Here is a 16,192-nt window from a genome sequence, read left to right as displayed (position 1 = left end):
CAACCCAGTTCGAGACATAAGCAGAGTTCGAGAGATAGATCTCTCGATACATGGGGATCAAGACATCAAACAATCGAGACATCAATCTTGGTCTCGATAAACTGACATTTCTCCAAAAGGCTGAATGACGGTCAGGAAGCATGAATAAAGTTTGGAGAAGAAGAATATCATGGAGATAAAATATTAAGGAGGTGCCAGAAGTGGATGCCACATCAGAATTCCACAACAAACGGATAGAAGGTGCACTAATCCAAAGTCGGTCTTATTCCCTAAAACGAGGATCAATGGGAATTTAAAAAGAGTAACTTTTACCAAAAGTAGCAAGTGGAGCATGGACTCAAGAAAGTGGATTATGGAATATCCACTACCAAACAAAAGGTTCAAGTTACAAGACCACCACTCCATGAAAAATGCTGAAAAGATGCAAGTCCCATACATAGCATGGGAGACAGATTTCAAACGGAATAATTTTCCCTCCAACGGAATTATTCCTCAACTCTCATATAAAAAGGATGTGAAGACACAAGTTCAAAAAAAAAGAAGAAGAAAAAGAGGTTGGTTCATTCGAAAATCTTAAGAGGTGTCTGATTAAAACGTTCAAAAGTGCAAGTGCTCAACTTGGAATATCATCCTGATATTCAAAACAGCGAGAAAAACACATCTTAGTGTTTGAGAGAGTTACAAAGCTTAAACTGCTATACATCTAGAAGGTGACCGAAGCTGCTCTACATCGAAGTTGATTCAACGATAGCTTTTGGTCAGATTGGAGCTTGTTACACTCAACTGTGACAACCAAAGGTCCTTGCTTTGGATTAAGTTGTATCGAGAGATCCTATCTCTCGGACTCTGCTTATGTCTCGAGACTTAGTTGATGTCTCGCAGACCCTTATTCCTCCAGTGTTGTCACGTGCCTTCTTCTGATCTATCTATAAGATTACAACACGAGACTTTCTAAGATGTTCACACAAGTTTACCTTAAGCTTAAATATTTTCCGAGTTGAGCTCAAGTTACCCGGTTGTATTTTCGCTCTTAGTTTACTTGTCGAACTTACATATAATTTCTATCTTTCGAGACTAAGGGGATTATAGGTTACATTTGGTATCATCAAAACCTATTACAATATGTTCCTAACAAACCTATGGGTTTTCAAAGTCAAGTTCTTCCTGAATATGTGTGTAAGCTTCGAAAGGTGCTTTACGGTTTAAAGCAAGCTCCTAGGGCCTGGTACGGCAAGATTTCAGAGTTTCTTGTTTACAATGATTACTCGGTGGCACCATCAGATTCTAGCTTGTTTGTCAAAGCTAAAGGACGTAAGCTAGCCATTGTGCTAGTATACGTGGATGATTTAGTTTTAACTAGTGATGATGATGAAGAGATTCTCAGAACGAAAGAAAATTTGTCAGTACGTTTCAAAATGAAAGAACTGGGGCATCTTAATTAATCATTTTCTTGGTTTAGAAATTGTTCGTAGTGGAGAGGGAATATTTCTGCATCACCATAAATATTCTAGAGATCTGCTTAAGAGGTTTGGCATGTATAATTGTAAGCCGATCTCCATGCCGATGGAATTGAATGCGAAGCTCTGCGGACATGAGGGGAAAGGTTTGGAGGATGCCACGGTGTACAGGCAGCTAGTAGGTAGTATGATTTATCTTACCTTAACAAGGCCTGACTTGTCCTTTGCAGTTGGCGTGATGAGTCGATACATGCAAAATCCGAAGAAACCTCATTTGGAAGCGGCTCAGAGAATCTTAAGATATGTTAAGGGTACTCTTGGTCAGGGTGTTATATACAAGAGAAGTGGAGGTAACACCTTAGCTGGCTATTGTGATGCGGATTATGCAGGAGATTGTGAAACTCGGCGTTCAACAACTGGCTATGTATCTATGCTTGGGTGTGGAGCGGTTTCATGGTGTAGCAAAAGACAACCAAGAGTGTCTTTGTCAACAACAGAAGCAGAGTACCGAGCCGCAGCAATGGCAACGCAAGAGAGCACTTGGTTGGTGCAGTTGTTAAAAGATTTGCATCAACCAACTGAGTATTCAATCCTTTGTACTGTGACAACTTGTCAGCAGTATGTTTGGCAGAAAATCCAGTGTTTCATGCTAGAAGTAAGCATATTGAAGTGCATTACCATTTTATCAAGGAGAAAGTTCTCAAGGGAGATGTAGAGATGATTCATGTTAGAACTGATGAGCAAGTTGCTGATATGTTTACAAAAAGTTTGAGTAGTAGCAAGCTTGATTACTTTGGCAAGAAACTTGGTATTACAAAGAATAAGATAGTTGGTGTTGAAGGGGAGTGTATGTTAACCGTTACAACACCAATAATACGTGGATTTACTTAGACCGATTCCGACGCTACGTGGAGCTGATTTTTGATCGTGCATGTAGTAGTGCTTTGAGTCTGTTTATGGTTTATATTATGTTTTAGTTTTATTTTTCAGTAGCCTATATATAGGCCACATCTCATTGTTATTTAATCATCTGAGAGATAATTCAAGATCGTCTTCTTCCTTTGGTTTCTTGTGGTTGTTGTTTCTTGTTCTTCCATCCCAGTTTCTATTCTACATTGAATTGATATTTTATTACTAAAAAGTTGAAGCCATGTATATAATTGCATGGTCGCGGAGGCGTGAATGCGTGATGGAACAATGGAAGATGCCCGAAAAATGACATTCTAGGTAGCTCATGGAAGAAACCGGTTATGCAATGGAATTTTATGAACTAACTTTACATGTTGGTAGGAACGTGGAACAATATCAATGCTTAGATAAAAGCATATATTTTAATCGCTGCATAAATAGTGATGGGATATGAGTCCGTGATACCGAAAGAGTCACGATGGCGGCTGGAAAGAGGAAGAGGACGAAGAGTAACACTGTAACAGGGTCAAAGGAGGTGCTAGAAAGGGCAAATTAGGCTATGAACTCGGGTCTACCTTGTAAGGTGGACCCGTGTTTATGTTCATAATCTTAGAGCTCTATGTTTACAATGTTAGATCTCAATATACAAAATTACATTACTCAATATTTACAATTTTAATTTGTTATATAAATTCAAAAATTGTGTTATACATACTGTTGAACATACAGTTTTGATACTGTTAAATATAGAGTTATGAAATTGTGAACATAGAGTTATAAAATTGTGAACATAGATCTATGAAATTATAAACATAGAGTTATAAAATTGTGAACATGGAATTATGAAACTGTAAACATGGAGTTATGAAATTGTGAACATGGACTCGGGTCCATGGCATAACAACTCGATAGAAAGCGGAATGACCAGAGAAGAATGGGAAAAGCGGAGGTCGATGCGCGGTAATATAATGCATGTGATCAGGCCAATCAAGAAGGACTCGGATCGGATTAGCACGAAGTCAATCAAATATATGTCAAACAATATTTTAAATTATGAGTACTCATCTTGTTAATAATCTTTAAAATTTTAAAGACCCAAATTATTTTAAATTATGACATGAGCTAACGGGTCACACTAGGCATATATAATGATTCATATTTGTATTAATCTTATTGGACATCGAATATATGTCAATTGTCAAACAATAGTCTTCATTTTTCACATGAATATTTTCTAAAGAATATGTGAAAGGACATCTCTAGAATATCTGTTCTGTTTTGTGGGACATCTAATTTGATATACTACTATTTTGAATTCAAAACTGACTCATGGCATATTGTGATTATTCCCCCATACACATAGTACGTGGTAGAATAGAATATTTCTCAATCTGCATTTTTATTCTTAATGTGCAGTCCATTTTACTATAGAGCAAATTGCCATTTTGGTCCACTAACTATAATGGTCCTGTTAATTGCAGTCCACGACATTCAAAACTGTTAATTGCATACCATGACTATTCAATTTTTATCAATTTTGGTCACTCCGGCCAAATTACCGGCCAAATGTCGCCAGAAGTTAAAAAATGAGGGTATTTTAGTCATTTCACATCTTTCTCTTCTTCTCCGGCGAACCAATTTTTCCTCCATCCTTCTGCTCCGGCGGACCAGGCAGCCATGGACTTGTCTCCGACGAAGCCATCAGTTCTTCCTCTGTATACGAAGCTATCTCACGTCGATCTCCTGCTGCACCATCTGCCTGAAGTTCGCCCCAGGGAACCCCTATGCCGCCACCGCCGCAACAAGCGGCGTAGCCACCGATTTCTGCAGAACCTGCGTCCACGTATCAGTTTCATGAGTGAAGATGCAATCCGACGCCGCAATGCAAAGGTGAAGTACCGGAAGAAGCTCCTTCAACACAAAGAGCTCGAAGCTAGGCTTCAAACAAGTACTGCCTTTGCTAATTTTTTAAATCCATTATTCATTTCCCGTGTTGCTTTTGTTATGATTTTGAGTAAGAGGTTTTTTTTTTTTTTTTTTTTAAATGATTGAAAAACTTGCAGTTATGGATAATTTCAGAGCTGCGAAGGATTTTTCGGCGAATATGGCTAAAATGGTTTAGGATTACTAAAATGACATGTGAGATTACTAAAATACCCCTCATTATTTTAGGGTTTAGGATTTTTCGGCGAATATGGCCGGTAATTTGGCCGGAGTGACCGAAATTGATAAGAATTGAATAGTTATGGTATGAAATTAACAATTTTTAAAGTCGTGGACTGCAATTAACAGGACCCTTGCAGTCAGTGGACTAAAATGGCAATTTGCTCTTTTACTATATCACCACCATAGTGTATCTCTAGGGGCTATCGTATGAAGTTGAGTATACATGTTGACTATAAACCTCCATATGTTGTCTAAATCAGGGACGGATCTAGAAATGTAGTCCAGTGGGGCGAAATATAGCAATAAATATTGTTAGATATTGACGAAAAATAAAACACATTAAAACTTTATAAAAATATTCATAATGAAATATAAAACATAATTAATTTGATAAAATAATTCAAATAAAGAATACGTAGTACTTTTCAAAAAAAGAAAAAAAGAACACATTGTAAATTACACATCTCAATATTCATAATGAAATATAAAACATAATTAATTTGATAAAATAATTCAAATAAAGAATACGTAGTACTTTTCAAAAAAAGAAAAAAAGAACACATTGTAAATTACACATCTCATTATTAATATATATATATATAAAGCCATAATCATCAAAAGCACCAAAAAAAGACTGTGTTATCAGCAGGATTCAAACACGCAACATCTCACTTGAAAACAAGCAATTATACCATCTCATCTAGCACCTCTGTTAGTTACTATATCTGTTTTTATATATTTATACTAAAACATGTACTATATATACATATATACATACAAAGGCTATATATGGGGTGGGGGTGGGGTGAGTGGGGGCAGGTGCCCCCACTGCCCCCAGGGTGGTTCCGTCTCTAGTCTAAATACCTAGAGCCCATGATAGAGGATCAATAGATACACTAACTGCATACTTTATGAAGATCGGTTCACGACATTAGTGGGAGATATGAGCCCAAATTTAATGGAGCGCCGAGAAGTTTCATGAAATGAAAAAATCTTCAGTATTAAAATCCATTTACTAGTTAGACTGAACTGGAAGTTCAGAAGATAATCTATTTGCTACTTTTTAATTTAGCAAATAAATTTGCCAAATATATCTATTAATCATGCAGATTTGAAAGAGTAACTAGGTCCCATATATATTTCCCAAATTGGATAAGATATATCTACCAATGTAGAAGATAAGAATCCGAAGAAAGCTAAATCTAGTAAAGAAACATTGTCACTTATGAAATCTCTTAAAGAGTTATCAAATGGGTGTTGAAAATTTAATATTTTAAATCCTTTAATTTGAGTGACTTAGTACAAAGCAATTATATAACCTCGTACAATTTCAAAAGCCTTATTTAAAGGTTAAACTTATTCACCAAAATTATTATCCAGAAGTCTATCTGAGAGGAACCTGTGAACTTGATATGGTTGATTTTTAACCAAACATGATTTCAAAGCGAACCTATGTCTTATCATTTTTAACATAAGATCAGCCATTGAAGATTTAAAATTTTCAAAAGGTCAAGAATGCCCTTCATAGCCGTGTAATATGCCTACTGTTTTGAGCTTTTTTTTTTTTTTTTGAAAACATGTTTTGAGCCTATAAATATGCTACTATTCACTCCTTAGTCTCTCAATCCCTCCCCCGCGTCTTCATAATATGCAGGAGAAAGCCATTCAAAAGCTTATTTCAGTAATGTATGCCATTCCAGGCAACGCATCAAGACCATGCTGCACATGATGTATAATATACGTAAAGAAGTGTACAAAAGAATATCAAAAGCCAGGAGAATTGAAGTTGAGTATTTGGTTCTATATGCAAATTAAGGTGAGAAACCTGATTTTGCACTCGTGTATTGTAAATAAACCCTCCACAGCACAACAGTGTTGAGGCAACAATGAACCTGATCCATGTCATTATTGTGTTTAGATATCATTATTTCATCTTAGTAAAATAAACTACAAACATTATTGACATAAATGTATATTTCAACAATATGCTAACAATTATCAAAATCCTTCAAGTGGCCAGTTATAAAGCACAATTTACAAACTAAAATACGTGCAAATTAAAATTGCAGATAGCCTCTTAACTGTCTGTATTTTCCTATTATCATAGAAGAATAGAAAATATGCAATGTGTTGGTTAAACCTTGCTTCAATGTAAAAGCTGCGCTAATAAACAATTAATAACAACCATACATGCCTAATACTAAAAGACTTGGACAGAAGAGAATAAAAAATTAAAAAGCAATTCTACTGAAAATTAAAGTTCAAACTTAGCTAACTTTAGGCAATTTCCAAAACATCCGGCCATTTGATCAAGGATAGAAAGCTTATAGTTTCTCAGGGATTGAGGAGTTGGGGAAAATGGTCTTACATTCTCTTTCTTATGAATTTCAATCTTTAGCGCCATTATATTGTTGGGACAGATTCTATGGAATATAAAAGCTTAGCTTGAAGGAGATAGGACTATAGGAGTTACGTTGTAGCCATGCATAGATGCAACAACTATTTATAGCGACTTGGTTATGGGAATTATATATAGCGATATATTGTCACTTTGCTAACTATTCTACCTCTTTCTTATTTAATTCATGATGACTATTAATTTTATGCCGAAGATGTCTCAAGAATCTTTATTTGTGTGACGTGTCGGGTCAAAATGAAAATATAATATTTATATTCAAAATGTTATACTAATTAGGAATAAAATATTTGTTACAGTGCAATATTTTGAAGAAAATTGTAATATTTTTATATTTTGATTTCATTTGGAAATCTGAAAAATATTTTATATTTAAAAAATATTTTAAATTTCTGGGGTTTGACTAAAGGTCAGAAAACTAGGGGTGGGCACTTCATAAAACTGAACCGAACCGAAAGAACCGAACGGTACTTAATATGGAGAAATCGAACGGTTCGGTTTTTTACCGAACTGAACTGAACCGAAAATCATTCAATTTTTTAAAATATATATAATAAATAATAATAATTAATATTGATCCGTGATGAGGGGATGATGTGATGAGGGGATGATGGATGAACAAGATATTACTTTACAATTTAGATTGCTTTGTTAATTTTGTGTTTGAATTGTTTTGTTTTTATGTTATATTTATATTTTAGACTTTGGATTATTCGAATATGTATTGTTTGGCAGTGTGTTGTTTGGAAAATTAGTAAATGTTGAAAATTGAACATCCTAAACCGAACCGAATTCCAAACCGTTTCATATCGAACCGAAACCGAACCGATCTTTATTGTAAAATCGAATGGTATCATTTTTTAATACCGAAATATTGATACCGAAAAAAATCGAACCGAATTCCCAAGTGCCCACCCCTACAGAAAACTACATTTTTTTTGTTTGACTTAAAGTTATGAAATTGCATTTTTTAAAAAAATATTTGGTTCAATTTCGAGAAAAAGAACATATTATGTGTTATATAATAATAATAATAATAATAATAATAATAATAATAATAATAATAAGTAGTGATGGTGGTGGTGGTGATGATGATATTGGTGTAGTGGTGGTGATGGTGGTGGTGGTAGTGATGGTGTTGGCGGTGATAGTGGTGATGATTTTGTGGTGATGGGTGGCCTGATGTAGTGGTGGTGTTAGTAATAATAATATGAAAACAAACTTGAAGAAAAATGAAAGAGAAGAGAGAGAAAAATAAATTTTCTTGAAAATGTCTTCCAACTACAAATTTAGGAAGACATTTTTGGTTAAATTTAGCTTCTTTTTTTTCTATTGATCAGAATGATTATTTTCCTTTTACTTTAATTATTTAAGTACCCAAACAAGAAAAAATCTAAAAAAAATAGTTGACAAAAGTATTACATGCCTGTCACATCAATTTTAACTGATCTGATCTTAACTATAATTTTTTTCACATCAGTTATTTTAACGGACTTTTATTATTTACATTTGAACAAGTAGATCACAAGATTAAATAGATCAGAGTAGTTTTGGGTTATTATTTATAAAAAATCAAATACGCTTGGCAGAAAAAAGAAGAATATCGAATTGATCAAATGTGATAATAATATTATAATCATGCAATAAATGTAAAAAAAGAAATTTTTTTTGATAGTCGGTAAAATAAAAGGATAAAAAAAATAGAGTTAATTTTATTTTTTCTCCTAATAAATTTATAGGTGGCAGTCCACATTTAATTCTTTTTTATCAGAATATTCACATTTGATCATAGTATTAATGTGTCATGCTCATTTTTGGTCATCTGTCAACCAAATCTTTGAAAAGATACTAGATACAAAGACATTTTGATCATTTTTATACAAAGTGAGTTGACCTAGCTATATATTTATATTTAATTTTCTTTTTTTTTTAAAAAAAAAAATCTGTAATTGAAGACCACAATGCCTTTGTATTTGACGACATTAAAACATTTTTGTAGATCGAGGACCAAAATGTAGGCTCCCAAAAACACTGGCGAGCTGTCGTAGGCTCCCAAATTAAACCTTAAAAATGTAGTAGTGAGAGTAAGGATCGTTCCCACGAGAAGTAACTAGTTTGATTTATGAATTCAAATTAAAGAGGGGGGGGGGGGGGTTGGTATGAAATTAACATTCAAAATAAGTAAATAAATAAATAAATAAGAATAGAAAAGATGATAATCAAGCCAAAGTTTACGAAAGAAATCAATTAAACTTTTAATACTTGGTCTAAGAAAACATTCACCACTGGATTTTAGTAACTGATCATAGATTCACGATTAATTCATAACAATTGAACATTCGTTGTGGGATTAATTCCCAATTTTCCTTAGTCATAGGTAATCAAACACAAGCGGTATCAACTACCCCTAACTATCAAATAACACAAGACAAGCACTTATATTTAATTTGATAGCAACATTAAAATGAGAAAATCAACGAAACTGAATAACATAAACACATGCGGTTATGTTTAATTCATATTAATATTCCTCCTAGGACTAAATTAATACTAACGCCATATTAATAAATCCTAGTTGCTACACAGATTAGAAAACCAATTGAACGAATCGTTAACTAATCTAGCAATAAACTGTTCAAGTAATTAAACTAGTAGGCCTCCTAGCAATTAACTGGAACAGTCATATAAAATAAAACACAGGAAAATATCAATTACTCAAATGAAGATGAATTCAAAATAAAAAAAAAAAATTAATTCCATCTCACAGTACAAATTGATCCAGGGTTCATGTAATCTTGACCAAGTTTAGAGAATTAGCTTCGCAGGGAAAAATAAAACTTGCAAACTGGAAAAACTATCAAATTGTGCACAGCTAGTCTAATTCCCTCAACTACAAAATCACTGCTATTTATACACTTATAACTTCAACAAAAATTTCTTAAATTAAGGAAAACAAATCATCAGAAAATTAATTTGCACCTCTCAAAAATTGACCCAAATGGTGAAAATAATCATTGCCATCCAATTCCCTGCTGACCAACACTCACTCGCTGCTGTTGTCGACCGGCGAAATCTCCCCCGCACATAGTTCACGCTCGCCTACGGAATCTGCATTGCTGTTGTCGACGAAATCTTCTCTGCTCCTTCGTACGTACGTATAAGCTGCGCAAGAACCAAAACATTTGAATTCATTTTTTTTGTTTATTTAGTAGACTAGCTTATTATATATATATTGGGCCAAATTAATTAAACAAATAAGGAATGGGCCAAGATGTTCTTTGGACTCAAATTAATAGTTAAATCATAATAAAGAATTGGGCTACAAGCTTGTTGGACTCAAATTTAAAATTATTAACTAGAAAAAATATTTATTCTACTTATTGATTACTAAACTCTAAAAATAAATAATTATTATATAATAATAAATAATTAATGCTAAAATATTATAAAGATGTACACAAAATAAAGATATAAAATATGTCTATCAAATTCCCCCACACTAAAACGTTTGCTTGTCCCCAAGCAAAAATTATTATTTGCTAAATTAAAATAAAATAAAATAAAATTCCCAAAACGCATAACACATCATGAACAATAATCTGAAACACCCTGCAATTAATAAGTTAGCGTCCGAGTTCAAAATATGGAGAGAACTAAATAAGTAAGCCCTCACAGGAATATCACTCATCACGCTAAAGTGTTTGATGGGTATAAATTCCACTCAAGTTCATTCCTATAAAATTGCTCTACCATAGGCTTGCATATCTTTTCAATCACCACTACAAGAGCCATACATGACACAAATCATAAGGACTTTTCATAGCTTGTAATGGGGTTAGGGTTAAGGTAGGGAATATTTAGGAAAGTAGCTCAAAAAGCTTTCAAACTAGAGGAGCAGCAAATACAAATAATCCAACGCACTCAATTCCCATTCAAAAACACTCTCTTATTAACATTCAACACTACTATCATTCTAAAAAAAACAAATAATTCTTCCTCCAATATCACAAGAACTCCCCATACTTCATTTATTCAAAAGTAACTTCAAACTCAAAACTAACTGATGATTCTTTCTCATTTTCCCATAAATTTCAGCAACATTTTTTCATTTCCAAACATATATTCTTCATTTATCCATTCATTTTTCAATCTTTCATACTTTTTTTTTTGACATCCTGAACTGCCTTCACTTTCTTTGTTTTATTTTTGAACAAGAATTGCCTTCATTTTCTTTATAAAGACAAAAATAATTGGCAACAAAGATACAACCCACCTCACTCTCAATCTTATTAACAAAAGCAAGTGATCTCCCCCACACTTATTCTTCACAAACCACGTAGATTACATAAGAAATTTAAAATTTGATCCACTAGTTATTTAGCTGGGCCTAGACATTAATTTTTGGTATAAAAGGCTTGTAATGTGGTTTGAAATAAAGAAAAGAATGGCCACAAAGCTCAAAGTGGGTTAACAAAGGTAAATAAATCATAGGACAATCCGGTTATTTGGCTAGTGAGGCTCAAAATCAAATAATGACCTTAATCACACTTGAATCATGCATTGTCAAATTAGCTTTAACAGAGAATCAAGGCAAGTTCTAGAGAAACAAAATTATGGAAGAAATCACTATTACTAAATATAAATATTTTGATGTACATAAAGATATTATAAAGATGTACATAAAATAAAGATATAAAATATGTTTATCAAACACTATTACTAAATATAAATATTTTGATAAAAGAGATTAAAAATAAACTGGTTCATAAAAAATACTTAAAAAGTACTCTTGAATAAATGTGAAACATGAATTTGTATTTTATACAGCTTCTGAGTATGCATGAATTTATAGACGTTCAGCTGGCACACTTGTATGCATGGTTCATATGCGTTATTAATTAATAACCGCGTGTTTCACAAGTTATTTGTATACTACATGATATGCGCTAATGTAAGAGAATACTACGTATTGGTGTTATTTAAGGATTGCATCGCCGGATTTAAATAGAGCATTCGTACGCATGTGACCTGGCCATGAAATTAGTTGAAGCTTGAAACCCTCAAAAATGGCCCTGAAAGTTGAAGTTTATCAAAAGGAGAAAGTGAGGCCATCTTCACCAACTCCCCAAACCTTGAGATACCACAAGCTTTCTCTCCTTGACGTACTCGCCGGACCTTTTTATGGGCCCCATGTTTTGTTCTACCCCTCCGGCGCCGGCCCTCGTCGCCACGATTATGATGAGCTCAAGGAATCGCTCTCTAAGGCATTGTCTATCTTGTACCCGCTGGCCGGAAGGCTTAAAGATGGATCAATAATCGAATGCAACGATGAGGGTGCGGATTTCGTCCGAGCTAATGTTACGAATTATAATTTGGGTGAGTTTCTTTGGCACCCGAAGATGGAAGATCTACGGCAGCTGCTTCCACTTGACCCCTACCCAGACGCTATTGATCCGGCCATGCCAATGTTAGCTGTTCAGGTGACCAGGTTCCGGTGCGGCGGAACTGCGGTGGCGTTCTGCACTTGGCACGGGGTGACGGACGGTGGTGGGATGACCGGATTGTATAACATCTTGGCGGGAATCAACCGGGGGGAAGGACCCACTGATTCCGCCGGCGGTCTCGTCGTGGACGTCGCCGCAATGTTCTCTCCGGCGATTTCCAGTATCTCCCAGATAATGCTCACTGCCTATGCGGGAACGAAAAAGGAGTTGCGGAAATACACCACGAAAAGAATTGTTTTTAGCAAGCAGGATATCGAGCGGATCAGGAACCAGTACAGCCAATCGGAGCATCACCGCCGTCCATCTCGAGTGGAGGCGCTGTCAGCGTTCTTGTGGGCGGCGGTGATAAGAGCAACTCTACCGGTGAACCCAATCCTCAAGGCCCACTGGCTCTCACATATTGTGAACTTTCGAAAGAAGTTGAACCCGCCCTTACCTTCGCAATGCCTAGGCAACATCCTCCACGGGACTTACGCCGAGTGGGAAGTAGGCGGCGGCGAACCGGTTACTGGCCGGTCGCTTGTAGGAAGAGTGGTGGAAGCCATGAACAAGTTTACAAGCGACTACCTGATGAGGGAAATGCAAGCTGAGGGTGGGTTTCTCAAATCGGTAAGAGCACGACGATCAAAGATAAGTGATTATAATAAAGGTGAGATTAAAGTTTTAAGTATAAGTAGTTTGTGTAAAATTCCCTTTGGTGAAGTTGATTTTGGGTGGGGCAAGCCAATATGGATTGGCATTCCTCAAACATTCGTGGACCTTGCACTTTTCGTGGATACTGAAAATGGGGGAGTAGAACTGTGGATTGGATTGGAACATGAAGTTATGTGCAATTTAGACAAGGACACGGAATTTCAATCATATGTGTCGTTTGCCCATGTCCTTTATGAATCGTCTTGTTGTCTAAGAAGTGCACTTTAATCTAAGGCCGAGCAACATATGGTTTAATTTATGGATTTAGATCGGAGAAAGGAAGTGAAATCCTACATATATATGATTAGTTGGCCACTTTTAATAACTTCCCTATGCAATCTCCTTTAAATAACCAAAATCCATAACCAATGTCATTTAGAGGCATCATTTCTTCTTATCAAATAATGATCTTGAGTTGATGATATTTTTACAATATGTATTCATCATTTTACTATGTTTGTATTTTAATTAATAAAAATAAGATTTGTTGTGTTTTTAAAAGTACAACCTCAATTATAGGGCTGGGTAATTGTAGTGCCTCTATGTAACGGTGAGAGAGCTTTTATGCAATACAATTCAAACACCTTCTAAAAGGAAATTATATATACACTAGTGTAAACTCACATCACTTTTAAATGTGGGACAAAGGCTCATTCAAAACCTTCTCAACTCAATCCATTTTCCCAACTCAAATGGGTACACTTTGAAAATCAATTTCACATTCACCCATTATCCATTTTTGTGTGTTTAATATATCAAATTAAACATCTCACTTATGAGAACCCGAATCTATTTTTGCCCCAACTCAAATCAGAAGTGGACCCCATTGAAAATTATACCATAAAATGATCACTTTATATGCCGGTTTAAGCTAATTTTACCAACAATCCCCACATGAAAGAAAATTGATTTTTCAAGACTTAGAAAATCGACACAATAGTGTTTGATGGAAGATCCCTACATAGGATAGGTAGATGTTACCCTTTGAACCTTCTCCTATAAAGATATATTTACTCTACTAGCTATTTGGTAGAATGCGATGTCCTTGAACCGTACTGTCGTTTGTGTAGATGATGATATATCTCACATAGGAACCTCCAAACATTTGTTTAGTTCTCATGGGTGTGATCGTTTTGGCCATGGAACACAATTCTTAGTTCTACAAGAGTTTTTAAAGAATTGAGCTTAATCAACCCTCTTTTGAAGCGACCAACATAGGTGATTATTTCCCGATTATCTTGCATACTCACTCATGTCAGTCGACACTCGAATCATTAAAGCATTAAGCATGCTAGCCTCGTGCAGGAGTCACTGTTCAATGATGAGTGGTTGAGAGTTCGAGACCCCTACTATAGCACATTTCGTTTCATAATTTAATTGTCTCATTGAACTTAGGTGCCGACTAGCTAGGTTGGATATCTACTATAGAACTTTTAGTCAAAAGGCCTTTTATCTCATTCAAAAGTATTAAATTTTCCCTTATAAATAGCAAACAATTTATTCTGATTAATATTACATTTTCCAGTATAAGTATTACATCTCTATCTTGATCTAACCCATTTCACGGATCTTGAGAGATTTACCCTAATTCTTATTTATATTGTTGGAATTATAATATATATCAAATACAATTATGAATAAATCAATTTAATTATGTTAATTTCATTTATAAATTTATCTAAATATGTACATGATTAGATACTATATTAATCAGCTAAAGACCTTGTGGTCTAGTAGCACTCGATTTACACTCCCATTCAGGTTCCAGTCTCAATGTCCGTAGCTACGAACAGATACTACATTATCGTTAGTAGTATTAAAAAAAAAGATACTATATTCATCATATAAATTTTAATGGGAAAAGTGCAATTTTAGTCCCTCAATTATTCTTTATTAGTCGTTTTAGTCCCAACTTTTTACCTTTACAGTATACACCCTAACGATTCAAAAAGTTGTAGTTTTAATCCCTGAAGCCACAAAATCATTAAACTCTATTAAAATTTTACTTAGTACATGAGTATTTTAGTACTTTTTAATATTTCTTCCCTAATCATAATATTGTCTAGTCTCAATATTTCATTTATAAAATAAAAAATATGATTTTATCAAGGTCGTGTAAGAAAAATAGGGATGATGTGCCATAATTGAAAATGAAAAATTTATGAAAAAAGTTGTCAATTTTCTATTTTGCAAATGAAATACCAAAATTGACAATGTTATGAACAAAGATAATTAAATTTTAAAATATCCATATACTAAGTAAAATTTTAATAGAGTTTAACAGTTGTAGGAAAAATAGCATAAAATGACATTTTAAGTGGCTATTTTGTGATACAATTATATGTGTGCTCAACTTTCGATTTGGGTCAGGTCAAAGTGGATTCGGGTTCTTCATAGTTAGATGAAAATATTGATATATTGTACGCTCAAAACGGATAATGTGTAAATGAGAAATTGGTTCTCAAAGTAGACCCATTGTGGGTTGGAAAATGGAGTAAAAAAGCTTTAATGTAGCTTTTGTCTCACATTGATTTGAGAAGTGAGTTTGTACCACTATTTATACAAGAGCCTTTTTAGAATTGTATAGCATAGAGGCTCTCTCGCGCAGGTGTGCAATCAAATCCCAAAAGGCTAGGAAAATTGCACGGTAAAGAGCATAAGGATGAATTGATATCAGATGGGTCTAGTAAGAAATTAAGCAAGGAGGAAAGGGTAATGAGTGAGGGGCAGAGCATAAGGATGAATTGATAGCAAGCTGAAAATAGAGAGAATGGAGAGGTGATGGGTATTAATCATATGGTTTAATTTGGCTGTCATATGGCTCATGATTTTGAGATGAGCAAGAGCCATGGCTATTGAATGCAGTGGATGGAGGGGCTACTGGATTTAAGGCTTGATTTTATTTTTTTTTTCAAAAGATTTAAGGCTTGATTTAAATAAATTAAAATATATGAAACAGTAAACTACTAGACAATCATTATTGCATGGACCATGGTCCACACAGCTGTGTGGACCAAAAATAAAAAGCACATTATTTTTATATTGAA

The 16,192-nt window shown here is 34.4% G+C and overlaps 2 protein-coding genes across 2 annotated transcripts; both read left to right on the top strand.

The window, feature by feature from the left end:
• Positions 1 to 1,139: 1,139 nt before the first annotated feature.
• LOC115996099 (uncharacterized mitochondrial protein AtMg00810-like) lies at positions 1,140 to 2,172 on the top strand. Its single transcript, XM_031235239.1, has 2 exons — positions 1,140 to 1,311; positions 1,460 to 2,172. Exons 1-2 carry the CDS (start codon positions 1,140 to 1,142, stop codon positions 2,170 to 2,172), a joined length of 885 nt encoding a protein of 294 aa, XP_031091099.1.
• A 9,842-nt stretch (positions 2,173 to 12,014) lies between these two features.
• On the top strand, positions 12,015 to 13,373 carry LOC115996098 (stemmadenine O-acetyltransferase-like). The gene has a single exon (XM_031235238.1). The coding sequence runs from the start codon at positions 12,015 to 12,017 to the stop codon at positions 13,371 to 13,373; it is 1,359 nt and encodes a 452-aa protein (XP_031091098.1).
• The last annotated feature ends 2,819 nt before the right edge of the window (positions 13,374 to 16,192 follow it).

Source organism: Ipomoea triloba, chromosome 11 (genome assembly GCF_003576645.1).
Source record: "Ipomoea triloba cultivar NCNSP0323 chromosome 11, ASM357664v1".
Lineage (NCBI taxonomy): Eukaryota > Viridiplantae > Streptophyta > Magnoliopsida > Solanales > Convolvulaceae > Ipomoea > Ipomoea triloba.
Note: the sequence above shows the minus strand (reverse complement) of the source record. Positions and strands in the feature narration are given on the sequence as shown.

Coding starts and splice junctions, on each gene's coding strand:
- LOC115996099 (XM_031235239.1), top strand. CDS start 1,140: ATGGGTTTTCAAAGTCAAGTTCTTCCTGAATATGTGTGTAAGCTTCGA. Junction 1,312..1,459: donor GTTTGTCAAAGCTAAAGGAC/GTAAGCTAGCCA, acceptor TTCTTGGTTTAG/AAATTGTTCGTAGTGGAGAG.
- LOC115996098 (XM_031235238.1), top strand. CDS start 12,015: ATGGCCCTGAAAGTTGAAGTTTATCAAAAGGAGAAAGTGAGGCCATCT.